The sequence below is a fragment of the Falco rusticolus genome, chromosome 4 (assembly GCF_015220075.1).
Source record: "Falco rusticolus isolate bFalRus1 chromosome 4, bFalRus1.pri, whole genome shotgun sequence".
In the NCBI taxonomy this organism is placed as follows: Eukaryota; Metazoa; Chordata; class Aves; order Falconiformes; family Falconidae; genus Falco; species Falco rusticolus.
The window spans coordinates 13875714-13901543 of record NC_051190.1 but is presented as its reverse complement, the minus strand read 5'-3'; the positions used below and the strand labels follow the sequence as shown (position 1 = coordinate 13901543).

Genomic DNA, 25830 nt, shown 5'->3' with positions numbered 1-25830 from the left:
GGCTTGCTCTATACCCCAGGGAGGGTGGCTTTCCAGTGAACTGTTGCAGAGGAGATACTTACCTCTGTAAGGAGACAGAAGAGCTCGGGTCCTGTTTCAGTGAAGGGCCAGGAATATCTTTCAGGGTATTTCCTTTAGCAGAGGTGCTGTTAGGTTCTTAGGAAGTCTGGTTTGCAGGTGCAGTCCTAGCCGAACATACCCACCACCACGCTGCCGAAGGAATTCCATTAACATTTTAATAAAAATGACTGAATATCACAGGTTACATGAAATTTTGTACAGACATTCTCTGCATAGTAACAAACACTGATGTACTTGAATTTAAAAAATGGATTATCTATAATCCTTTAAAGTGCAATTTGTTTAAGGTTTTAAATCAAGAAGGATCTCTCAATAAAGTTTAAGCTGTAGAATTAACTTGAAGTAACTTTGCATTTAACTAAATCAAGAATAATATCCCAGTGCCCTGTTAACTCCCATTTCAACTGTTTCCTCATTTAAAACACTTTCCCTTAGAGTTACAGGTAGGATGTCCATTTAAACAAGTTTAATAAGACAGCATTTTTACTCCACCAGCAAATATGGTGGGAATAAGATTTAATTCTCCAGTTCCCTCACCTGTGCAGTATGCATTAAGGGTTGGGGGAGTTGGATTATCTAAAACAAAACTTGCTGGTTCGATGCAGCAAGAATTAAGATGAGTTACAAGTGCATGAAAAGAGTTGAAAAACTGAGCAGGCTAAAACTGCGTTCCTGTAATTTGAAAAAACGAGGTGGAATTGAGCTTGAAAAAAAAAATGTATTAATTCACCATGATCATGGTCATTCCTATTTTCAGATTTTTATTCAGCTATATAGAAATTGCTGTACCCCTGAAAATTGTAGCTAGAGAACAAAGTTCTTGAAACCAAGTCGAGAATGGAGTACTTATCACGGCATGGCAATGCAATTCAGACAGGGCAGTGCTGCTACTCAAGGAAAGCTGAAACGGGTAAATGGAGCTACAGCGTGATTAGCCGCTATATGCTGGTGGATCAGTCACTGGTCAGGAGGGTCTTGTCCCAGACAGCACAGGAGGGGGAGAGGGAATTCAATCCTGGTGTGACCAGTGGCCTCAGCTGATCCTGGGAGCACTGTAGTCACACGTCTGTGTTTTCTTCAGAGTTCCTTTCTGAAAGTTTTGAATGGAGCTGAGTAAGGCTCCTCGGCTTGCACTGACATTGGGCTGCGGGCTTGGCTGCGTTGGCACCTCTGTACTTGGAGGAGGAGCTGCTGGTGGCAGGGGTGGCGGTGGTGGTGCTGGGGGTACCGACGATGCTCCTGTTGAGTTGAGGAGAGAAGATGTAGTTTGATTATGCCAAGGAGGCTATGCCACAGGACTGCGGCTGCTTAGCTGGGCTTGGGTCAGTCCTGCACTAGTCACGTCATTCTCTGAATGCTAGTGGAGTGTGAAGAACAGAATGGATGAAAAATGGCAAAGTGATCAAATCCCTCTATCTGCAGGTGAGTTGCGTCATCTGAGGCACCTCTGAAATGAAGCCTGAAGTGCCTCAGTACTCGGGGATGCAAAACACGACTCAAATGTGATCTTGCACCAAAGGAAAAGGAGATCTTAACAGGACTTCCCAGCTCCGGCTTCTCTTGTTTGTCCCCAGCAAAGCAGTTTGCTCTTTGGGTCATGAACAGCAACAAAGACGGGAAGCAAACACATGACTAATTCTACTTTCTTACGAAGGACCACATCGCTGTATTCTCCATTTTTAAAGTACTAACTGCAGATAGAGTTTTCTGGAAGTGTTTTACATTTCCACAGTACCGTCAAGACTTTCTCCAAACATGCTGTAGCAAATGCTTGTTCCACAGGCTGAATGAATCACAACAATCTGCCGCTCACACTGCTTGCCTGCCTCTCGTGTTCCCACCAGGCACCTCTGCACTCTAGCCCCTGCTTTCTACCCGTCACATCCGTCTCATGCCGATCATGCCTCAGCCTCCGCATCCTGCCTCCCTGGGAAGCCAGAGCCCAGAGCAGCACACGCAGACAGACAGCCCAGCAGCGAGAGCCTGCCTGGAGGTGCTTCCTGGCAGCTCAGACTCACTCAGGTGGCTTTATTTGCCCCAAGCAGCTCTGCCAAACACCCTACCTCGTGCAACGTTGCTGCTGCACATTGCACCATCGTTCCTACGCAATATAATCAAAGAATCAGGCAGGCTTGAGAGTAAAGGGCTTCAGAGGTGACCACTTGCTATATTCCACAAGACATCCGCGTGAAGGTGGCATTTACAGCCCATCACCAGCTCTATGGGGAATGATGGACCCGTCTTGTCTCATATATTTTGCAATGATTAATATCTTAGAGCTATTCAACAGTGAATTTTAACTCCATCATCTAGATCATGAGTTATTCCATAGACTACGGAGACAAACGGCACCTATAGGCGAACACTTGCCTCCAGCAGCTCTAACCTACAAAGAGGAATATACTGGTAAGTGGCAAGAACTATGATGCTGAAGGACAGCAAAGCAAATCATGAGGCCAACCAAGAGACCATGGTTACTGAAGTAGAACTGCTTGCTAAGTAGTAAGCAAATACCAAGCAGTTACAGGACATACCACACGGACTCAAGAGGCATTCAGCGAAGGATAAAGCTCAGCTACAGAAAACAAAAAGCAGACAAAGTTCGCTGTGCTCCACGTCTCTCTCAATTCCTCACTAACACTTGCTCTCAGACTAACAAGTAATAGTAAAAAAGTAACCACTGTGATTAAAAAAAAGCAGTTATACTTGATGAAAGTCATAACTCCAAGCTCCCTCATTGTCTATTTGCCCCAGTCTTTGAAGAGACTTTTCCCATATGGGAGCAAGCTCAAAATGCAGAATATTCACACAAAGCATCTAATTTTGCCAGTGCACATCAATACACGCTATGACTGTAGCACTTCCAGCTCTTCAGGAGAAATTCTCATTGGCATGAAAACCTGTGACAACAAAACATGGGAGTACATATTGGGCTTATCTTCACTCTCCTCCCTTCCAGGGGAAATACTCGAGTCCTCGTAGAAATATCAGAGATCAACTGAAACAATTTAACACGCTTGTTGCATGTGGATCAACTGCTCTCTTAAGTAATCAAAACATTACACAATGTCAGCACAAACTGAAATAAATTACATATCGATGCCTTGGGGCCATCTAACTTATCCAAATCTACTTTTTACACTAGCCAAAGATATAAGTCAATTTATTCTTAGAAATACTGGAAAACCATCCCCTAGGTTAGCGTCCTGTTTCTCGTGTGTGTATAGACTGTCAGCAAAGCACAGCAAAGCAGAACTTGACACTTTACCAAAGGAAGAACAAGACCAAGAACAGTTGAAGTAACCATTTTTGTGGTTAAAGTGGTCAGAGCAGAACACTGTAGGAGTGGCGTACCAACGCTATCACCAAACTGATCAGATGAACTGCTGTAAAAGAGCCAAGACAAGCTAAGCCCTAAATTAAATGGCCTGAAAGAGATGCAAGAATGGCAGAGAACAAAAGATTTTTGACTGAAACTGCAAAGTGAGGTTGAAGTGGCTATGCAAGCAGTTGTACAAGATGTGACAGGGAATGACCATGAAAACAGCAGCCAGGATTCGGTATGGAACACAAATACAACAGTAGCACATGCAGTGAAAGAAGGTATGCATTTGATAGAAAGGGGTGCAAAAAAGCCACAAAGTGCTTGGATCACAAAGTATTATTAAGCCAAGATTCCACATTATCTTCAAATTTTGGTCATGTTATTTTACAACGGGTATAGAAAAGACAGGGAAGTAGGGGGAGAGGCCACCTTCCTTCCTGGAAAATTGTTAAATTCCTCAAGACTCACTATTCCTGAAACTGAACGGACGACAACATCATACAGTTAAACTCTTGGGAGGCTGATTACAGACAATACTCTTACACCTCAGCTCTGCCTTAAAACACAAATACACACAGGTTTGAGCATGGTACCTGACTAGCTATGAGCATTACATATTGAACCTCTTAATTCAGAGCATGATTATGAAAATATTCAGATACATTCATTCCAGTTAGCTGACCAAAACCATGCTGTCCTCTTCCTGACACAAGTGGTGCAAAGGAAATCTTAGTTCACACTTGTGTACTTATATGCAGTTACATCTAGAGATTAAATTGTTCTGCCCAACAATGAAATATTTTCCTTTATTTACTAGAAAAAAAACACATTTGAGACAAGTGCTCACTTATCACTAGACCTTTCCAATACATATTTTGGAAGAAGTTGCCTGTAAACACACATTTTACTCATTCATGCAGTTGTAAGAATAAAACACTCAAACAAGAACTTACCAAGGGTTTTTTACAGGGACATTTTTGTTAAAAGAGTGTGTTAAAAGGAATAGGAAGTAAATCAGATGCTGTAAACTTGATGCCTGAATTGAAACAAAAACTTAATTATGAATTTAAAGTGACAGTAATTGAGCAAACAGCATTAAAAACTTGGCTAAGAATGGGATGCAAACAAAGAAAATCATTTTAGTTATAGAGTTTTTAAAGATGCTGTATTTCATTAAAATAATCCATAAGAACGTTCAGATCTTTTTCTTCTATTCCCTCCCAATACTAAGCAAGTTCAAGATTTGCATTCAACTTTCCCATACAGAAACAGAGCATCTTTAAAGAGATAAATCAGCATTAGCTTACTTTTCCGAAAATTCACGTTCAAAATGATGCATGCTCTATTGAAGACAGCAGAGAAAGAGAGAGGACACAAGTTAATCATCTGGTTCTCGTGTCAAGGTAAGAAAAACACATACTGTTAGCTGGAAAGTTAGTACAAAAATCAATACATTCTTATTCACTGACAAATATGATAGCAGACTGACTATTTCTATTACACATACAATACTTTGTCCGATTCTGAATAACGAACCACAATTTTCCATGCTATAAGCATGTATCACACTTGAACAAATACTACACACATGCTTTCAGTTGCACATGCCATAATTCAAGCTTTACAGGATTCAAGTGGATTTAGAGAGCTTTAGCAAGAAATCTGCAGGAAGATTAGCCACAGAAGATGAAATCCATTCAGTTCAAGGAACATTTCCTGTCGTATTAACACCTGTATTTACACTTATGCAGCATAGGTCAGAGACACTCAAGAAGAGCAGTTACTAAAGCATTCAAATTGTCTTACAGAAAGATGAAGGGCAGAAATGTGCACCATATGGGTGTCTATGAAACATGTGTCACACTGAAGGATTCAGAACAACTGGCACAGGAAAAGATAGCTCAAGTTTAGTACAACTCTTTCACTTTATTCCTGCAGGGAAACCCAGGGAAGCAAAAACGGCACCCTCCAAACTTTCCTCTATTGTAAGAGCTCACTGGTATTTTATGGGCTTACTGAATTTAGGGAAGATGCAGTGAAGTTTTAAATAACTCATACCACAGTGTTCTGCATCCCTTCTGATGCCACAAGGAAAAATAACAGATTTTCAAGGAAGCAAGGAATTGTGCAAGTGGGGTAAAAAGAATCAAACATTTAAGGGAGAATGTCAGAAACAGGGACAGTTACATCAGAATCACTTGCCATGATCTAAACAATATATTTCAAAGATGTTACTTAGCCAAGTATCTGCAACAAAACCAGCCCAAAATATTCTAGTCAATGAGAAAAGCCCATGAGAGCCTGTTTCCAGCAGACGCCTTTCCCCTCAGAGCAGGTCATGCATTCGACCCCACAGCTACAGCTGTCATCACAAAGCCAGCCTAAGCCAGCCATCATTTTATTTCTTAGTCTGTTCTGCATTGACTATACCAAGCACTCTCCTGCAAGCTAATTCTCGGAAGGTCTTTGCTCGGAGACAAAGCACCTCTCAACATGTGAGAGACCCCCTGAACGAGGTTCCTTCCCCAGGGCATGTCAGCCGGGAGCCCACTCCCCTTGTGTCAGCGTCTGGCTCTGCACGTACCCACACACTACATTGGTTTGGCTGGTTACAGGCCAGGACAAGAGCTTCTGTTGGGAATGCTTTTCCATGTCAGCCTTCATTTTGCCATGGCATCACATCAGCAAGATGCTTTGAGATGCCATGACTCTAACACAACCACAACCAAACCAGAAAGACAGACTGAAAGCCTCACTCCCCTTTTGAGTCATCTCACCACACTGGTACCCACAAGCAATTTGGGTTTAGAGGTAAATATCCTTAGTAAGTTCAAGGAAACTGGAGGAGAGAGATACAAGCATTACTAGTCACAAAGAAAGTCCTACCGTGGGGCCAGCGACTTTCATCGAGTCATTAATAGCATACTTGCTTAGAAGAGCTAGATGTACAACATTGCTGGTGAAAAAAATGAGGCACACTAGCTTTCTCTTAGAACTCTTACCTGAAGTTTCTTCTAGGAATATGACTCACAAAAGCATTCCTGAAATGGTGACATTTGCCTTTACACCCCAAAAAGATCAAAGCCATCAGCATACTAAAGCATTTTCCGATTTGAATGCAAGTAGGGCCCTGCTCACCACAAGCCACCAAGAGCACAGTGGCAGCAAGATGACTGACACGCAGGGTCAATGCAATCTGAACAACAGAGCTGAGTTTTGAGTCCAAACTTGAACTATTTTTAGCTAGTCATTTGAGCCACATCCACATACAAACCTGCATCACACGCTCAAAACTTGAAAAAGTTTTCAACCAAGTTCCAACAGGTTCAAGTTAAAACATAAGTAAAAGGTAGTTTTATTGCAGGAGAAAAAAAGTTTTCTAAACATGGGTCCATTCAGTGGGCATAAGGTTTTCTTCTGCATTTTCAGCTACTTCCTTATTACAGCACACAGAACTTGAAATAAACCCTCCAGCTAAGAGTCAGTACATCCAGAGAACAGCACTGTTATTGTGCAACACGATAACAGTAACCATCTTGTTTAGACTAACTGGGAGAAGTTAGTTCATAAAATAAGGCTTCAGCATACCCTGAACTTGAAGGAGAACTGACCGATTTGAATTTCAGCATGACTGATGTGAATTACATCACACAGTGCGCAGCGTCCTTGGAAAGACCATCCACAGCAAACACAAATTTGATTGCATTGCTTTAGTTAACGAGTTGAGCTGTGCAGAAGGTTCCTGGGAGTAGAAATCATGTGGCATGAGTCATTGTAACAAATGGCAATGCTATAGACTGCTTCCCTTCTAGAACTGTATTCCACTAACACCTTTTGCTGTTAATGTTTGCCAGCGCGCCCCTTCCAGCCTTTCAGACTGAAGCACATCCACTATTGCTCAATATTCAGACTTGTCATCAAACTTTCATAAGCATTTCTATTGCCCACTCAAGCAGATTCTTCACCACTTCCTACCACCTGTCCTAAACATGAGCAAAACTGTTGGCACAGCTACCCAGCAAACTGGAAAACAGAACTAGCCAAAAATCATAAAGAAATTATTTTTAACCTAAATCAGTCTCTTGTTTCTACCAGTTCTATGGGTGTTATCAATGGGCTGCAGCAGAACTGGGGAGGATTTAGGCAGCCTAAGCCACTGAATTTGTTACACCCAAAATTCCCTAAAACTGCATCACAGCAGTACAGATGTACAGAGAGAATACACAGAGACAAGGGATCAACAAACAGTGTTTGGGAGTCAACAGACCATTCACATCAGAACAAATGGCCCAAAAGCACCTGGAAAGTAGCAATGTCGGTAGGACTGGAGTAATAAAGACTATGAAGGAAGCACTTACACTCTACGGGTAAATCATTTCAGGTATATCTCTCACAAAAGGTTGTTAAATGAAAAAACAACAGTATTAAAAGGTTCTCTATTGCCCTCAAAAGAGAGCACATGCCCACACTCAGGCTGACATAAGATAAATTTCATCTCTGCGTTCCATCCTCGGAAACCACCGTTCCTTAACCATCCTTGGGAATAACACCCACAGTTGAGGGGCAGGGGGGGGAACAAAAAAAACCCAAAACCAAAGAAAAAGACAAACACTGTAACAACTCTTGAACTTACCTGCCGTAGAGGGCGGAGTGGGGGATGACGGAGATGTTAATGGGGAACTCGCCCCAGAGCCTGCTAAATAAAACAACAGTCTAGTAACTAAAGCTGCAACATTAGAATTCAAGACGGTCAGACAAGGCAGATTGTTGGAAACAGGCCAACTTTATTGACTGAAGATCCAATCCTGCTTCCACTGAAATCTTGTGAAAGATTCTCATTCATAGGAACGGTGTTGCTCAGACCCGATCTGAACAGAGGCTTTACAGTACACAGTACCAGAGGAGGTCCAAACACGTGAGAAGCATACTCAACAGTACTCCTCAATGGGAAACACTTCTGTTCTCTTGCTTAGGCTGTTGGAATTCAGCGTCCAAATTCTGTTCTCCTTAAGAGCTGTGCCACTGCATGCATGGCACCCCATTTCTCCTTCTAAGAGATGATTTTCAGTCAGTTGCTGTACTCCACAAGTTACTCTCACATCTGACTATTCCAGAACAGGCTGTGTTTGGACACATTTTAGCCAAGCAAGTCAACTCTGCTGAACTGTTTGGTAGTAGAAACCATTCCTTTTAACTAAATGACGACTTGTCAAAGGCTCTGTTGTTTTAGAATTTGGCACTGAAGCAGCAATTAAAACAGATAATTTTCTCATTCATCTTAACACCTTACTACATAACACAGATCACCACAGAGTTTCTCCTTGGAGGCTGCATTATGAGATGGCCCAAATAATGGATGTTATTATTATTATTATTATTATTATTACACTCAAATATCAAAACAGAATGAAGAGACTGATTTTTTGGGTTTTTTTGAGGAATGGGTCACAGAAGAGAGGACACATTGCTTTAAATTAGGCAGCTGAAAATCTAATACTGACAGTATTTTTAATCCCTCCATTTATCTATTATTAAATACCCAAATACTACCGAAGTGGTATCAGGCTTTGGTAGTCCAATATTGACGTGTAAACAGATGGTGACTCTAGATCTTTTAAGCCAGAAAATGAAAGCAACAAAAAAACATTGACATAGCTGTGTAGAAGCAAGCTCTTCTCTCTGTAGTTACCTGAGTTATTTGAGTTGCTGTATTTTGCTGAGTGTTCTTCCCCACTTTCACAGGCAGAGCGTTTTGACTTCTATTTTAAAGAAGAAACAGAAGATGGGAATGAATAATCACTTTCCACAGTAAGGACTCAACTGACACACAGATTTGTAACAGCCATCCACTGTATCACACACTGTATCAATGCCCAGCAGCCTCCTCCCCACATCCAACACCTGCTGCCGTGATGACAACAGCAGCAAGGCTGCTCTGTGCTCAGATATCTCCAGGCAAACAACCACAGCAACTCCAGTACACTCTGGCCACAAAGGAGAGGTAGAAAACTGACCCACCAAAAAGAAACACAGGCAGCATGTTGCAGGAGCAGACTGAAAAAGGCTCCAATACCCTCACAGAGCAGTAAGAAGCAGCACAGGTTATCATCTGTGTATGATGTTAACTAAGACTGTTCACACAGCCATGTCAGACCGGTTAAACCAATATGCAAGTCAGCCGCGGTCTTAAAATTCTTAGGAAATCTATTGGTTAGCTACAGAAGTGAAAACAATCAGGAAGCAGGACAGAAAAACACAGGGCAGAATAGAGCAGTGTACCTGCGGCTGTGCATGCCAAACGTTAAACAAAGACACATCTTTTTCTGTGTAAGAAACCTACTTAAAGACTGCTTACTTTTCGTGCTAAGATCTTCCTTTTCTTTTTTTCTTCTTCAGAGCCATGATGAGATTGAGCTCTTGTCAGCCTTCTGTGCTGGTGAATCTTCAAGATGAAGAAAAACAGAAAAAGACCCTGTTAAGATCTTAAATGTTCTCACGCAAGGCATATGTTTGGGGTACAAGAAAATACACTGAGTCACTTTGCATGTTTAGTTTTCTCCTTTCATTTTCCATTTTTATCTTTAAATAAAATGCTGGTAGAGGATGGAGCCTCATCCTGCAGTTAAAATGATCCTTTACTTTAACTTAGGAGCCACTGCCTGTGAAGCTGCATCACTTAGAACAGTGAAATGCCATAAACTCAACAGCTGTTCTACAACTCCATACTGCATTTTTGGGAAAGAAAAATCTGTTGATGAAAGCCTTTACTACTCAGAATCACTTTTGAGTAAAAACTCTCTTTCCCCATCTAAAAGTGGTAAGAGGAAATGGAATGTCTGTAGAAAATACAGTAAAGAAATGCAGACGTTACCAATTTCTGTTCTTCTGTTAATCGTTTTTCTGTGCATTCCTTGGAGGTTTTCAATGCCTCTTTTAGCTTAGTAGGAATCTAACACACGATGGGGAGGAAAAAAAAAAATCATAGCACCAAATGTGACAAAAGAAAACACAACTTCACCACTTAAAACTCACCATTCATCTGGTCATGTTGCTTACCTAAAGACACTATTCCCCTAGTGAAGGGGAAAAGATGACTCTAGATGGATGTTTTCCATGCAAAACCTAGCTACAGATCTAGCAGCACAGACAAAGGAACACTAAATAATGGAAGGGACCCTCTAATGGCAGGGACAGTGAACTATTTTCATGCTCCAGTCACATCCCCAAACTGCCATGAGGCTGACAACGCAAGACACATGGCAGCGTGCCCTTCAGAAGAAGTGCTCTGGGGCAGCTCCCCAGTGGGAGCAGAGGTGGCTCCCCACGTCCTGGGGACTGGGGACACTGGCAACAGTGTGCTTATGGTCTCACATAGCAAAATCAGTTTTCACAGGTTTTAGCAATTTGTTTCATCTCACTGAAAGGGACCCGTGTTACTTAGTGACCTCTGCTCAGATAAAGCGCCATCATTAGTCACACAAATGAGCTCCAGGACAGGAACTGCACTTGAACACTCACAGGTCACACAGTGCCTCCCTTCTAAGGGGTGATATAATGTTCTTGGGTACAGTTCAGCAAAGGAACCCAAATACTGATGGCAATCACCATAAAGCCAAATCTCCTCTACGCTACCTGTTAATTAACGTGTAGCTACCCGCAGCCTGGCACTTCCACAAACATCAACAAATCAATGTTCAACTCTACCTTAAACTGTGGTTTCTCGGAGTTTGTTAGCAGGACATCACTGAATAATCTGTGAATGGATAAAAAAAAATACAGGAAAAAAAAAAAAAAGAACATTATTCCCAAGATACAAGCAGAACCACAGCTAGAATACCACTGGTACCGTTCGCTTAACTCCCTCTTTCTCCTTTTCCACCTCTGTCCTCATCCCTAGGCCACTGTTTGGGTTTTTTCCCCACAGGTTTTTATGTACTGCTTTTGATTTTCCAAGCACTGCTGTAAAATTACCAGCATTCAACCCTCAGAATGTAGCCACTACTGATGGCAGAGTAAGCAAGACTGCATGAAATATTTTGGAAGTTGATAGAACAGGTACAATTATCAAAGGCAGAGAAGGGTACCCCTGAAAAGAACACCTTTTCCTTAAAAGTATATGGATTTTTTAATGACAAAAGATTACCAGGGACTTTATTTTAAATCTCACCTAAATAAAATCATTGCTTTTTTAAAGAAAATTCTCTTAGCACAACTATTGTTTTAGCATTAACAAGAGCCATGTGAAAGATCAGTGAGTGAACTTCACATCTGAAAATATCTGCATTTTTTTTCTGTGCTGTGGCAAAGGCAACTACAGCAAATAGCAACAGCATAAATGATTAATCCTTTTCCATCCAAAACAAAGACACTAGAGGGCAATGGTAGTCTGAAAATAAACTGGTTAGTCCATTTCAAGATACTTTGTTCTGGAGAACATACTAGAAAACTGTCCCAGAAAGACATCTGAAGCCTGGCTCCCAGATAAACAATTGCAGAGACCTTTTGTTGCGGTTCACTATGGAAAATTATCACAGGCCTATACTAGAGAAACAAGTTCAAGCCTAGAACCAAGTTTATAAGAATAGCATTCTGTGAAAAATTCAGGAATAAAGCTAATTTTAAAAGACTTTTTACAAAAACCCACAAAAGCTCACCCTTGTTTACAGGGCATTTTTCTGACCCTTTCTGACTACACGTCCTTCCAAAATTAAGCGAACTCATAGTTTAGATGGTTACAATAAATAATAAAGCCTAATAAATATTTAAATTACATTAACTGCTTTAAATTACATTAACTGCATTGCACACCTACATAGAACACTTCTGTGAAGAGTACTGGTGTAAAGGGAATGTAGTATAATATCCTACTTATCAGATACAGCTGGGTATAAAAGATGTTGAACAAACAACCTTAAGACCTGTATATTCCTGTATTCACAGTTTTCTTACAATATTTCTCCCCTGCTTACATTCTTCTCTCTACCTCCCACCTCTTTAAAAGCAGAGGAAGGGAAGAGTAGAAGGAGCTGAAGGCTGAGACAAGCCTGCAGTGACTCTTCCCAGCCAGGAAATATGAATCTCGTAGCATGCTCTAAATGTACTGCAATCTGTATACTGTGAGATCAGCCCCAGATTTAGGTATGGGCAATCTGTCATCTCTAAGGTTGTGACTCTGGCACCTCGTATTCAGAAAAAATAAAAGAACCCATCACCAGGAACTGTGGTTCTACACTCGGCATGCTGGTGACGTGTCGCAGCACAGTGACAGCAGATGCGTCCTAACTGCAGGCAGGGCAGCACTGCAGACAGGTATGATCTCCAGCTGAGTCCTGCACTGACATTGCTCCCTTTCTGCATCCTAGTCTTGCCCCATACCTGTCCTCAGTACTTCACTGCATCACTGGGAGGACAGCCTGTAAGGGAGTTTATTCTGTCTATGCTTCAGAGAATCCCTAAGCCAGCACTTGCAAGAAACCAGAGAGAACTTCCACACAGCATTTCATACCAGACACAGTCTAAACGTCACTGCTGAGCAAAGCAAGAGATTTATTTTGCTAGTCATAAGTAAACTGGTAGCAAAATCTACTGAAGTACATCCAAAGGGGACATATAAAAAGACTCCTTATTCCAAATGCTTTAAAACAATCTCAGCCATGCTTGCACCACTTTAATAGCTGGCTCCATTTAAACCATAGCACCACGCTAAATAAAGTGCGTTCGTAACAGCTCCAACACACCAAGAGACAAAGAAATATTACATGAGTATCTATCATATTCACAAGGAATGGGTTCTGTAAGACCTACCAATTTTAAAGCTTCATTTGGGATACACTATACATCCCTCAGAATGGGGAGCAAATCTATCTAAAAAGGAACAAGAGCAAAAAGGTTCTTCCTCCTAATATAATGAAAAACATTGCTTTGAGTATAAACCAAGAGAAACAAGACTTACGGCATCTGTAAGAGCCGTGAAACAGTTGGCATGCCATTCTTCATAGCTTCACAGGTCAGAATGGATTCCAACACAGACACTACCAAAGAAAGAATAAGAACGAACACATTTTTGCACAGCAGTATAGCAAATGATTTAGAACGAACGTCTGGCACTGCTGTGTGGTGTTTCCCTAAGTACTGCATCAACTAAGCAGTGATGAAGCTCTGTGTCATGTGGTTTTTATTATATTGTTACTATTACACAAACTTCTCAGGAATGTTAGACATGAGGTGAGGGAATCCAGGCATCTAATTATTTACTACACACTGCATTATCACTCAGTTAAAAAAAAAAAAAGGTTTATTTATATGCTACATATATTTCAGGAAGAACACGTTTTCTATTTTTGCAAATGACTAACTAATTCTCTGCAGTCACAGGCTGCAAAGATGTTAGGCTGCTATTTCACAGCACTTCAGCCTAGGTAAAAAGTAAGAGTACCCAGGAAGCTGAGACTGGCATTTTCTCGACTGCATACTAACCTACAAACACTGATGGTGCAGGAGGGAAGCTGTCTACTGGAACTGTATCGGGGGGTCTTCCATATGTCATTTCATACAGTAAGTGTCCAAAGCAATGTACATCAACACCTTCTAAAGTCTGTGGAAGAACAAAACAATAAAACCACAACTTGCTAGAACTAATGAGTTTTTCACAAGCGGTTTGAAAACATATGATAACCCATTAAAGAAAAAGAATGGGTTTGCATTTGAAGACAGAAAAGAGGAACCATTAACACAGTTCTTAACCACTATGATTTCACCGTCTAACTTCAACCCAGATGAAACCTTCACATCTCAAGCTAAAGCAGCTACTGCTGTCTTTCTGTACGTGATGATAGAAACAGTATAGTCATGTTCTGTAAAAACATGTAAGGTAGTAAACTCTTTTCACACACAGCAGTTTAGAGTGTCATACATCAATATGAATCACAACCAAGTACATTTTCCTAGCTCAGTCAAACAGCAAAGAACGAGATTCATAATCTGCTGTCACTATACAGGGAGGCAGATAAAAAGACAGCAAAGAGTGCATACCAAACAAACCCAGGAGAGTCTCTTTCACTCCTCCTTAGATTTGTACGAGCTGTACATAGATGCTAAGCTTCCAGGCAGCATATTTCTGAGATTTTTAAATCATGTTTAAACAGAAATGGCTCCTCTTACTAGAAGAGGATTAGAGCTTTGATGGCACTAACAGATCTGGTCTAGCCATGAACTTTTGATCGTTTCTTTGACAACACAGTAGAACTTGTTTAGCAAGGTCAGCAAGCAGCTGTCTCGTGACGCTGTACAGCATTTATTACAACAAGCACTTAAAGGCAGAGCAAGATGTTGGCTGTATTGCTGCAGCAGGGCAAATTTGTTTTCGTATTTTTGTAGGAAGATAGTATTTTGCTTTGCAAGCCTGCAGTTAAGAGACATCCTTCAAACAAATAAACCCCAGCTTGTAATAGCTAGATGTCTGGAAGCATCTAATCAATTTTCACAGTATCCACCAAAGACCAGGCTGATTACTGCTCCCAGCTGAGACCCAATAGTAAGCTGTGCTCACTGTACAGACATACAAGTGAAAAAGTGTGATAGACAATATGCACATTCCTATGAAATACAAGACCGGGGTGGAAAGGGATCTTAAAACAACTGCAGTTTACCTCTATTTGTGCCAGCATTGCTGTCACGAAAACACTCACCTGCACTCTCCTTCTACCTGCTTACCTTTGGCCTCAGCCTCACTCCAGCATGCTGCAACAAAACTTCTGTGCAGCCAGATAGTGATTTGGAGGAAGCAGAAAAGGGATTTGATGGAGAAAAGCTCAGATTAAAGAAAGGGGGCTGAGAGAGGTTTTTTTCATTCTAGTCAGTTCTCCACAAAGAGAAGCTGAGGATAAAGGTATGCGTAAGAGTCAGCTGAATCAATTGCCTGAACCTTACATTAATTTTCCGAAACTGTGAAAAGTATGATCGATAAAATGATGGAAGTCCCAACAAGGAATTTTCTAGGTCCAGTAACTTGCAGGTGTCCCCATCCAACATCACATTGGCAGAGTGAAGATGGCCGTAAGGAAATCCTTTCTCGTGCAAGAATTTTAACACCTGAAAAAATTCAATACAGAAGCACTGTCACAAGATGCTCTGATGAACTCAAGATCTTAAATGCTCCAATACTAAAGCAGACACATAACAAATAACGCCCCTGTTTGGAATGCTTGCTCAACCTGATCTTCTATATACTTCATCTTTGGCTGACTATTCATTTCTATTTCACTGGCAACATTTCTCACAAATCAAGTATTTGGTGCTGGTCCTTAAGGCAGGCTTACAGACACCTCCCAAAGAAATCTGGAAACTAAAATTCACAATTCTAGTGAACATTATAGTTTGATTAAAAATTATAAAACCCCACATTAATGACAAAGAATTTATGGCACATGTTCTGCCTGCAATGAATTACTTCCTTTCCTTTTTCCACAGGGTAAAAACTACATTATCACCTCTCCCACTTAAGCTCCACACATACCGACTGCCTTTTTTTTTTTTTTTGTCAGAAATGGCCTCACACACACTTATCTAAATTCAGCTCCCAGCAGTTAATCTCAATTTACATTTAGCTTTGAAGTTTGCTGCTGAAATAAAGCTTGTGTGCTCAAACTTTGTCTACCTTTTCTAGTTAAACCAGTCGGTCTCAATAAAAAAAAAAAAATTAGAAAGATTGGTAAATAAAGCCAAAACACATACCTCTAGTATTTGCCTCCCATATGTTTTTATTTGCTGAAGTTCAAGACCTTGAATTTTTTTAGGATTGCAATACTTCTTCAGGAATGGGTCTTTTGGCTTTGCCTTTAAAAGAAACACACATATCAAGTATCATGCCCAGAAAAGCTAGTAATTGTCTTAGTTTGCTTAGCAATAGATGGTAAACAGTTTTATAAAAGACATACTATGGTCATTCCAGCAAACATTCTACCGTTTGATTTGGGGGCAGAGGAGGGCAGACATTACCTTATAAATAAGGTCCTTTAGTGTCCCTTTTTCACTGAACGGTCTAATAACCAGCGCTGAAGATTCATTGGCAGTGGCAAAAGTGATTTTGTAAATATAGGGATGCTACCAAAAGAAGAAACTGTAGGTAAGTTTTAGATGACAGACTCTGTAATTCATTTTCGCTCAATTCACAAGTAGGAAAAGGTCTGAGTTGTGTATTTAAAGTAATAAATTGGATTCTGTCAGTGGCATTTGCTCAAGTTATTCAGTCTTAACCTGGAGTAAAAGCAAAGAAAGCTTCACAAAGACACTGTTCAATTTCCACATAAAAGAAAAAAAACAAAAAACCCCAACTTTTTTAACAAAACAGACTGAAAATGTAGACAAATGAAGAATCCAGCCCCATTAGCACTTACACATGAGCAGCTTTACTGCAGGTTTAAGTCATGCTAAGCTAATAAATCCATACACAGTTTTATTCGGCTATGACATAAGGAAATTCAGCATTAATAGCTGTCGTAACAGTTTTATGCCTTCAGAAATTATTGTAACAACTTCCTGCAACTTGGTGAAACCAAGTGAGACAGCACAGTTGGAAATAAGCACATGCAATACAAACACACAAATTTCTAATTAGGAAAAGGCCCCTCATTCATGTCTCATTTTAATCCATCAGTTTCAGTCTGGTTTGGGATTTGAGAAGCCTAGTTCCCAACCTCTTCTGTTGTGTGCACGTGCTGAGTTCCAGGACTGCACAGAGGTTTACCAATTTAAATACCATCCTTTTCAGCCAGTCTCTCACATGCTTAACATCCTGGAAGAGAAACTCCTCTTGGAGTCAAATGCCAGTTTTTCAGACAAGAGATGCCTACTGTATTTATAATGCGGCATTGCACAGAAGCCTAAATTGTACAACCTCCATATACCACTATTAAAATACTCCTGTCTTAAGTTCAAAGAACTAAAAAAATAAAAACACTCATGCCACTGCCTTATCTACTGCTGCCTGAGAATATCCCCAGCACACCAGTTTGCAATTACACCCAGAGAGCATTATCCTAACAGCCTACAAGTGTTGAGGAGCTGAAATAAAAGCTCATGATTTCACAGTACTGCACAAGAAGACAAAAAAATACAACTAACCGCAACTCTGCATCTCCTGTAATAATCCTGCAGGATTATTATTTGTGCTGAGAACACCTTACCTTATATTGTGTGGGAAATGTAATTAAAAGGTTCACACATCTTTAAATGAAAGTGACTCTAAAATTACAAACTATGTCTACTAGGCTATGTGTGCTTTTGCAAGATCAGTCCTTGACAAGCACTTTTGTGCTGGCACAATTTAGAAGTCAAGTAATACTCACAGAACAGGAAGAAAGAAGTTTCACAGCATACTGTAAGTCTTTGTCAGACAAGTATTTATCAGGGCCAAGATCAGCCTGGAAATAAATTGGGGAAAAAATGGCATCAGATGTTGCATTCCATAAAGAAAATGTGATCTATATTCTGCTCTCAGAAATTAAGACAGCTGCTTGAAGGTACATTTTGCAGAGCAAGCAAGGAGATTACACACGCAGAATGAAACTTGAGGAGGCTGAATACGGCCATGGTTTTAGGCCTGTGCAGATACAAAGCATCTGACCATACGTAAGTATTATTGCCTCCTTCCTCCCCCGTACCTGGCATGCACTACTACTGCTGAATGAACTCTGCCAACCCCAAACTGCGGGACTGTGTGCATTATGAGCTGATAAGGCTGAAACCCCCACCTTCTCCCTTTCCAGCAAAAAAACCTTCCCTCCCATTACAGACTTCAGTGATATCTGCTTACTCTCCAGTGAGGTACCACAACCAGCCATGCTTATACAATTTTTTTGTATTACAATTAAGAGGGCAGCACATTTCCACACCAGAGTGTAAGCCAGTGTTGAGTAACAACAAACTGTTTGGTGTCAATACATGTCTACCTTGAAGGAGCAATTCATGCCCCTCTCACCTATCAGTTTCTCAGTACTAGTACAGATCCAAGTAAGAAACCCCACCACTTTAAATAGAATCACCTTGTTATTTTCAGCAAGCAAATTTATACTACGGTCAACAGTTACATCTTTACAACTAAAGAAACCTGGGGTGCAGGGAACAAGTGACCAGGCACAGAAACCTGCAAACTGGATTTGCCACCAGAGGAAAGAAACACAAGTAGTTCCCACACCACACATCCACCTAAGGGCTTTCAAGGCTCTTCCAGCACCTGAGCTCTTAAGCCTATCTCTCTCTCACTCACGCATGGTAGTCCATATAAATGAAATAAGCCACGTTCATTAAGAAAGACTTGAATATGAAATGAAAGCATATATACCCAGCTTAACATTAGACGTTCCTTTGGTTGATTCTTAATCTTCATTAAGAAATATTTCTTACGTATCCGCCAACCTAAAAAAAAAACCAAACCAAAACAAAAAGAGTCAGCAGTAGCTTTAATTAAACACTACTAGATCACACAGCTTACAGGCAGGGCAAGTTCTGTAAGCAAAGATAGTATTGTAATCTTAGGACAACTCGTACAGTTGGAAAAAACATCAGGCAAGTTTTCATGCATACATATTCTTCTTACCTATATCTTTTAATGGTTCTACCACTTCCCACTTTGGCTCTGATCGGAAGAACATTGAAACATGCTGTAAGGCAATTTCTGGAAAGAAAAAGGAGAAGAAGAAAAAAAAAAGATAAAAATGTTTTTAAAAGACTATATAACATAATTATCCATATATTAGGTAAGGCTCAATGCCAGAAGGAAGCCTGCAGGAATTCAGGCTGAAAGTCAGAAAAATCACTTTAAAAGGAAATCAGATAAAAACACAGTCAAAGGGCATTCGTATTTTTAACCTGATTACTCAAATCCAGAGAGAAAACAGAGAAAGCACTGCCTTTGGAAAACTTAGCTTACCAGTCTGCATTCTATCTGCACTAGATCTACATTTCCAAGTCTAAATCCAATGCTCACGGCTGAGATTTCCCATACTAGGTGTACACTACATTAGATCACAAAATGTTTCTGCTCTGCCTGTAAAAGTACTAACTATTACATCTCTTTAATGTGCATCTACATTGCTATTACTACATAAAAACTACGTAAACGAAACAGTTCCGTTTCACTATGCGTTACTTTGCCCTTTTCTGCACAGGCAAAGCTATTTTGCTAGCTATCATGATCCTACACACATTTCAGAGAGGTGGTGGGAGGACACCCTTCTGGTTTCTGAATTCTCCCAGAGCTGGGAACACAACCGCTTTATTCATGAAGCGATTCGAGGGGAAATCTCTGTGAGGAGTGGTGACATCAAGGGGAGAAGAGGAATCACGCCAACAGGGAGTCCTCGGTAACGTGGCTTATCTTGGTATAGAAACACAGCAAAAAGGTAAGGATGCACTGATCTTTCTGCACTGTATCTTCTCTCTATAAAATTTGTTAGGAAAAAGAGAGAGAACAGTACAATAAATATCAGTTCACTGATCCAGTACTTAAGAAATGACAAACTGATGGTGCCTCCAAAGACTGTAGGCAACGACTTGATTGCTACTAACTTCCCAGCAACTTGCCGAAAAAACAATCTTGATAAAAACACTCAGAATTAACACAGAAGTCACAGTGTTTCCTAGAGGATTTAAATTGCTTGCTCAGCGTTAGCCAGACAAACGTCATCCTTAAAGAGTTACAAGTAATTTACAACTCCTCCACAGCTTATCATAAACATCCGGGAAATGGTCTTTGCACTTTGAAGCTGAAGGCACAATACATGAAGGGAGAGCAAAAAGACAAATTAAAAGGAAGCAGGAAGTTCCTGCTTCAGTAGGCTCTGCTTTTACGAAAACAAGTTTTGCATTTTGCAAAGAGTCCGTTTGCTCACAAACTAAATATGTGAAGTGGGTTTCATTGCTAAGAGGAAGGTTTTTTCCAGTCTGTAAGACAAATATTTAACAATTTACAATGGCTGAAGCTGAAGTCAGACAAATTCAAAGAAGAAGCATTTAATAAGGAAGAGAACTGATCACTGGGATATCGTTTTAAGGGATGCAGTGACTTTCCAGTATTTGGGGGGAAAGGGGGGTTGTGACTTATTCAAGCCTTGAAAAAGTACTCAACCGAGCTCAAACAATTAGTCCCAGGAAGTCTCACAACCCAAAGTGACAGTGGGAGCTAGACAAGATGACCACAAATGTTTGTGTTGATTTGAAAAAAACTCAGAACCACCTCAAACACAAGATTCAGTGTCCAGAAGACCAGCTTTTTTAACCAGTATAGAGCTGACTCACTTAACTCCACCCTGCACTCCGGGAGACCATCTCCAAACACCAAACTTCCCCACTGATCACAAACTGAAAAAGTAGATGTTTCTCTCACCACCACCCCTCCCTCGAGTTCTGCTTATACAGATCTTGACCCTCACGCTCCTCCGTAAAGTAATTCAAATATTTAGATTTAACAATCACAGCATGACTTATGTGCAGAGCTGGAGAAACAGTATCACAAATAATCACATGTGCAGTATAATAATTCTGAAAGTTGCTGCCCCCATCCACCCCCCATGCTTCGGTGTAAATCCCTGCCAGCATTAACGGATGATACACACACATGCTAAAGTGAAACCATAATGCAGCGTTGCAATTCCTCACTTACCAGTGTAGTTAACAGAATAGCTGTTTGGGTCCAAGAATTTTTTTACCAATTCACAGTTAGACAGTATGTGATGGGTAGTAATTACATCGAGATAGGCCTGGAGTCCCTTCTGTCTTTCAGCTATGAATTCACGCTCCATATTTCCAATCAATTTTTTGGGAGGAAGAGGTAGACTTAGAGTTGAGATCTTAAAAAGAGAGGAAAAATTACCAACCTTGCTCTCAAAATGGCTCAGGGATATAAACTAAGCAACCCAGAAAGTAACTCTCAGGAGCAAGCCAACTACTGGATAACTATTTTTTGTACTGTGTATATATAAGCTTTCATGGTTTTTCTAAGTATTGTTATCAGGGTGAGCTAGTCAGGCAACAGCTCACATCCCCCCACCCCCACCCCGTGCAGAGATTAGCAAGCAGAATGACAATGAAAATGCGAGGAGTTCAATTTTTGCTAGTGAGTCATGCATTTAAGATCTGTACACAAAACTTCCAGATACTAAATAGCTACAGTTTTCAGCCAAATTCTTTCTATGACATACTTCTGCTGCAGCACAAAAACCAATTCACACCTTACCATCTTCTCTGGATAAGATTTATGCTTTCTTATTTCATGAAGTGCAGTTTAATGTTTCCTTTGCCTCTATAGGTAATTCATAGGTAATTTAAAGCCCTTACTGTCAGTATTTGAACTCTGTAATTTCAAATATGGTACAACTTTTCCATTTTCTCTTCTGAATTTGCAGTTGTACAGTTTTTAAACAGCTATATATCTTTCAACTCAGCAATAGCTGCAATCTACCAGTGGATGTACAGTAGCTGTTTCATGTTGACATAAGTGATCCAAAACTTCAGATAAAATTGGAGAAATACTTCGAAATAGGACGATGAAAAAAACATACAGAAATTCAAAGCATTATGTAAGTCAGATCGAGATCATCTTTAGCGTTTATATCCAATTACGTCATACGCATTGCCAGAATGACTTTTTCATGTTGTTAACACACTGTTGTCCTGCAGATTAAAGCACCTGCCTTGGGTATGCTGAATCTCCATGGGAGTTATCTTTAAGAAATGTGTACTGCAGGAATCAATTACACCAGATGCAATAACCTCATTTCTAAAGCAAACAGTTCACCAGGGAGAAGACAGGGATTTTTGGTGTTTGAACAGCTTTCATTTGAACTAGTGGAGAAAGCAAAGGATTAGTTCAACTAACTGGGCCAGAAGTAGCAATCCCTTTCCTTTTTTACCTCCTCCCGAACACGGGAGGTGTACCCCCATCAGTCTTAGCACTTTTACTTCTCTAGTTTCTGACTGCACATCATGGGCTGAAAAAGAACTACAGCTACGTCTGAATTACAGAAGATGTTAATAAAAATTAAGCTATCCATGGAGCTTTTTTAATGTTCTTTTACACCCAAAGGGAAAACAGAAAAATATATCCGGGAATAAACCCAAAAGCAACAATATAAGACTTACAGCCAGTAATTCACCAAATTAGTTTGACCACCAGAGGCATACAGAGCTTTCATTTGGCAGACCACTCTTGCTTCAATTGAAAACCAAGTTTCTAAACAACTAAATCCATTTCTGGTCTTACTCATTTGAAAAGCATGTCAAATCATAATCACCTTTACCTTCTTGACCTGACAGCTAGCTACGATCAGAGAGAAAAGGACTCTAGTTCAGATGCTTTCAAACCACTACTATTTGTTTTAAAACTTACTTCAACAAACCACACATCTGCCATTTTTCAGCAGAAAGTAACATTCACCCCCAGGTTTTTGTAGCGATCTGCCAAAACATGCAGCCCACGGAGAACAGTGCCCACCACAGAGGAATGCTCCCCGGAGGTGCTGACCTGGCCAAGACCCCGCACGCTTTCAGACCCGAGCAGCACTCCTCAGTGGCCCCAGCTCAGCACCGGTGCCAGGATGGGCTTCCCCACAGAAAAACCTGAGAATTAACACTCTTATCTTCAAACCACAGCCTGCTCAGGAATGTCTGTTCAAAAGCTGCAATAAAATGCTTCACAGAAGCCTGGTATCTTGCTGCAAATACCATACCAGCAGTTCACTTAACAGAAGAGAAGAGCAGCCAACGATGTCCACACATATCTCTCAAATAAGGGAACACGAAGAAATGCAGGATGGTCTGAAAGGAGCTTTTCAATCCAGTACAGGGCTGAGAGTTCAGGGAATCTGGCTTGAAACTTTCTGATGCAGAGCTGGGTCCCAGGTATACACCTCTCTGTTTTCCAAGGTATATGGTAGGTAGGACTGCATCCCCCAGCCTAGACGGTTTTGAAATTCTCAATTCTTACTATTATTATATAGGTAGCACCAGATGAACAGCAGAAAAGTTGCATTCCAGCTCAGCTGCAGCTGTGTGTTCAGACACAACCACCCAAGCCTACAGAAAGGTCAACTATGCCACAAGAAGCAGAAGAACTTGGAGTTTAAAACCCAAAAGAAGCTCCAGAAGTTCTTCCAGCAACATTTTCGTTTTGAAGCAAGGAGACTGGGGTTTGGCATTGTCTTACTGCTTATTGCTTTATTCTGTTGGGGGGTGGGGGGTATTTTGTTTGGAGGTTTGTTTGTTTGTTTGTTTACCCTAATTTTAATATATACAAGACCAGAGTTTAAAGACTTTAAAAACAAGTCATGGGACCTGAGTATAGTGATGAAATACTGTTGCTTAGAGTTCTGGATGGAAAGGACTGAGGAGTGTTGCATGTCGTAATGGATGGGAAAACTTCAGCTCCAGCATCACAAAGCACAACTTCTAAAAAAACTGCAAAACAGTGTGAGAACAGAGCAATTGTAACATGCTTCATGTCAGCTACCGTCTGCTGGCTCTCAAGCCCTGGCACGCTGAACTAGAATGGTGGTGGCGTTTGTCAACAGCAGAGTTGTGCGTCTTTGATAAAGGCTTAGAGCTCTCTTCCCAGCCGTCTGCTGGGCACATAATGAAGAATCACACCTCTCAGGGCAGCAATCTCTACTAGCCAGAAAAGGCTATCTCCAAGCAGAGATACATCTTTGCCTTTCCAGACTGTGGAAAGCAGAAACAGGAGTGTGAATGTCAAGGGGGGGAGCAGTAGTTTTCACTGAAGGAGACCAAGTGCTCAGGAACACAGCGTGTTCATTCAGCCACCCTCTGCATATCCCCCTGTCCAAGTCAGAGGTCTGTCTTGATTATTGTTTGATCTTTTCCAGCCATCCAAGCAGCTGACGTTTCTGTCCCAGATCTTGGTATCTTTTATCTGCAAAATCTCTCTCTCATTTCAAATTCTTCCTTGTCCCACTCTGCAAGTTGCTGTCATTTTATTATTTTGTTGCTGAAATTATTATTTCCTGAACCCTCCACTTTTATCACTCACCTCTGCCTCATATACAAAGGCTTTTTCTTTCTGTACTACATCATACATAACCTATTTACCTTCACTTTCTAGACCCTCCACCTAGGCCTAACCTTTCAGTACTTGTAATTTCTGAATTTAAAGTCTTAAAGGTCCGTTGCCTTTTCTACTAAAGCTGCCTCATTTGAAAGTGAAATGAGAAGGCAACAAAGCTTTTTCATGCCTTAACACATTCTATTCCCCGTGGTTAAGAGGAGCTTGTTATAGGTGGCTGCAAAAGTGAACTCTTTTTTCATTTTAAAACGTTCTCAAAATTCTTTTCCCTGTGATGTCTATCAAAACTTGACTATGGTTAAGACCACAATGACCACCATGTACTGCGAGGACTAGTGCCATCTCACTTCCTTGTGTTCCCATGGGCACCCACCTAATCTTAAACCCTGGATTCTCCGCAGCAGGAGACATCTTTGTATTGCATTTATTCAGCACATCACACAAGAGGTTTCTAGGTCATGATAAAAGTTCCTACATGCTATTGCACATTCAATAAAACAATTCCACAAGGAAACCATGTTGCATCTGTTGAATTATGACTAATTTTCCTTTTCCCCCTCCATTCACCTTCTAGCATAGGAGTCAGTTAAAGCAGACTATCAGAGCACACAATTCAACATCCTTACATGTTTTTGCTCTGACGTTCATCAAGCAGATAGCCAATTTGACTGGGGTGAGGGGGCGGTGAAGCAGCATTAAGCTCTTGAGTTCACACATTTAACAGGGGAAAAAATTTCCAAGTCACAAACATGTAACCTCACATGGCAGTATTCCCTTTTCATCTTGTTTGCCTAGTACTATGGAAATCTTGAGTAACAGGTTTCACTCCTGTAGATGCTAGTCACAGCCACTTCCCCCCTCTTCCCAAACACACTCACATACCCTGCTTTTTCCCACACAAACTAAAAAGAAATAATTGTCCTAAAAAGCAAAAGAAAACACACAGTAAGTTCAGTGTTTAACTAAAGAACACTTTCCAGTGATACAGAAAACCATCACATGATAAGCAGCATCTGGTAGTGCTTTTAGTTGAATATAAATAATGAGACCCATAGCACTTCAATGCTGAATTTATAAGGTTGGTATGTGCCTTGGCTTTCTTCGAATCAAAGGAGGAACAAATAATAACACATAAAACCGGAACAAGTCACAGTACTGAAGGGAAAGATTCAGTACCTGCCAGTTTCCTCCATTTCTATATAAATTGATCCTGCTGATGCCAAAAAGCAAAATTTTACCAAAAAAAATAACAGTGAAAAAAGTATACATTCAAGTCACAGTTTCTCTTTACAGCTATGTGAATTTGTATTTTTTCATCACTGCAATACATAAAAAATATCACAAGCCATTT

General features: G+C 40.6%; 1 protein-coding gene across 12 annotated transcripts in view; it reads right to left on the bottom strand.

Annotated features, from left to right (window-relative positions):
* Positions 1–222: 222 nt before the first annotated feature.
* Positions 223–25830, bottom strand: part of PXK (PX domain containing serine/threonine kinase like) — a 36946-nt gene continuing 11338 nt past the window's right edge. For 2 of the 12 annotated variants that reach the window (XM_037384130.1, XM_037384141.1), the window contains exons 4-18: positions 21066–21252; positions 19002–19079; positions 18747–18820; positions 17752–17826; positions 16403–16507; positions 16139–16240; positions 15335–15496; positions 13883–14000; positions 13359–13437; positions 11111–11159; positions 10278–10355; positions 9762–9848; positions 9096–9165; positions 8040–8102; positions 223–1320 (exon numbers count right to left, since the gene is read on the bottom strand). In XM_037384130.1, coding sequence (XP_037240027.1) covers positions 1115–1320; positions 8040–8102; positions 9096–9165; positions 9762–9848; positions 10278–10355; positions 11111–11159; positions 13359–13437; positions 13883–14000; positions 15335–15496; positions 16139–16240; positions 16403–16507; positions 17752–17826; positions 18747–18820; positions 19002–19079; positions 21066–21252 — 1533 coding nt within the window. In that variant the 3' untranslated portion in view covers positions 223–1114. Of the gene's footprint in view, positions 1321–4359; positions 4443–4713; positions 4749–8033; positions 8103–8170; positions 8457–9095; positions 9166–9754; positions 9849–10277; positions 10356–11110; positions 11160–13358; positions 13438–13882; positions 14001–15334; positions 15497–16138; positions 16241–16402; positions 16508–17751; positions 17827–18746; positions 18821–19001; positions 19080–19609; positions 19845–21065; positions 21253–21279; positions 25795–25830 lie in introns of those variants that run through there. The other 10 variants (XM_037384133.1, XM_037384139.1, XM_037384135.1 and 7 more) reach the window with 10 other exon arrangements.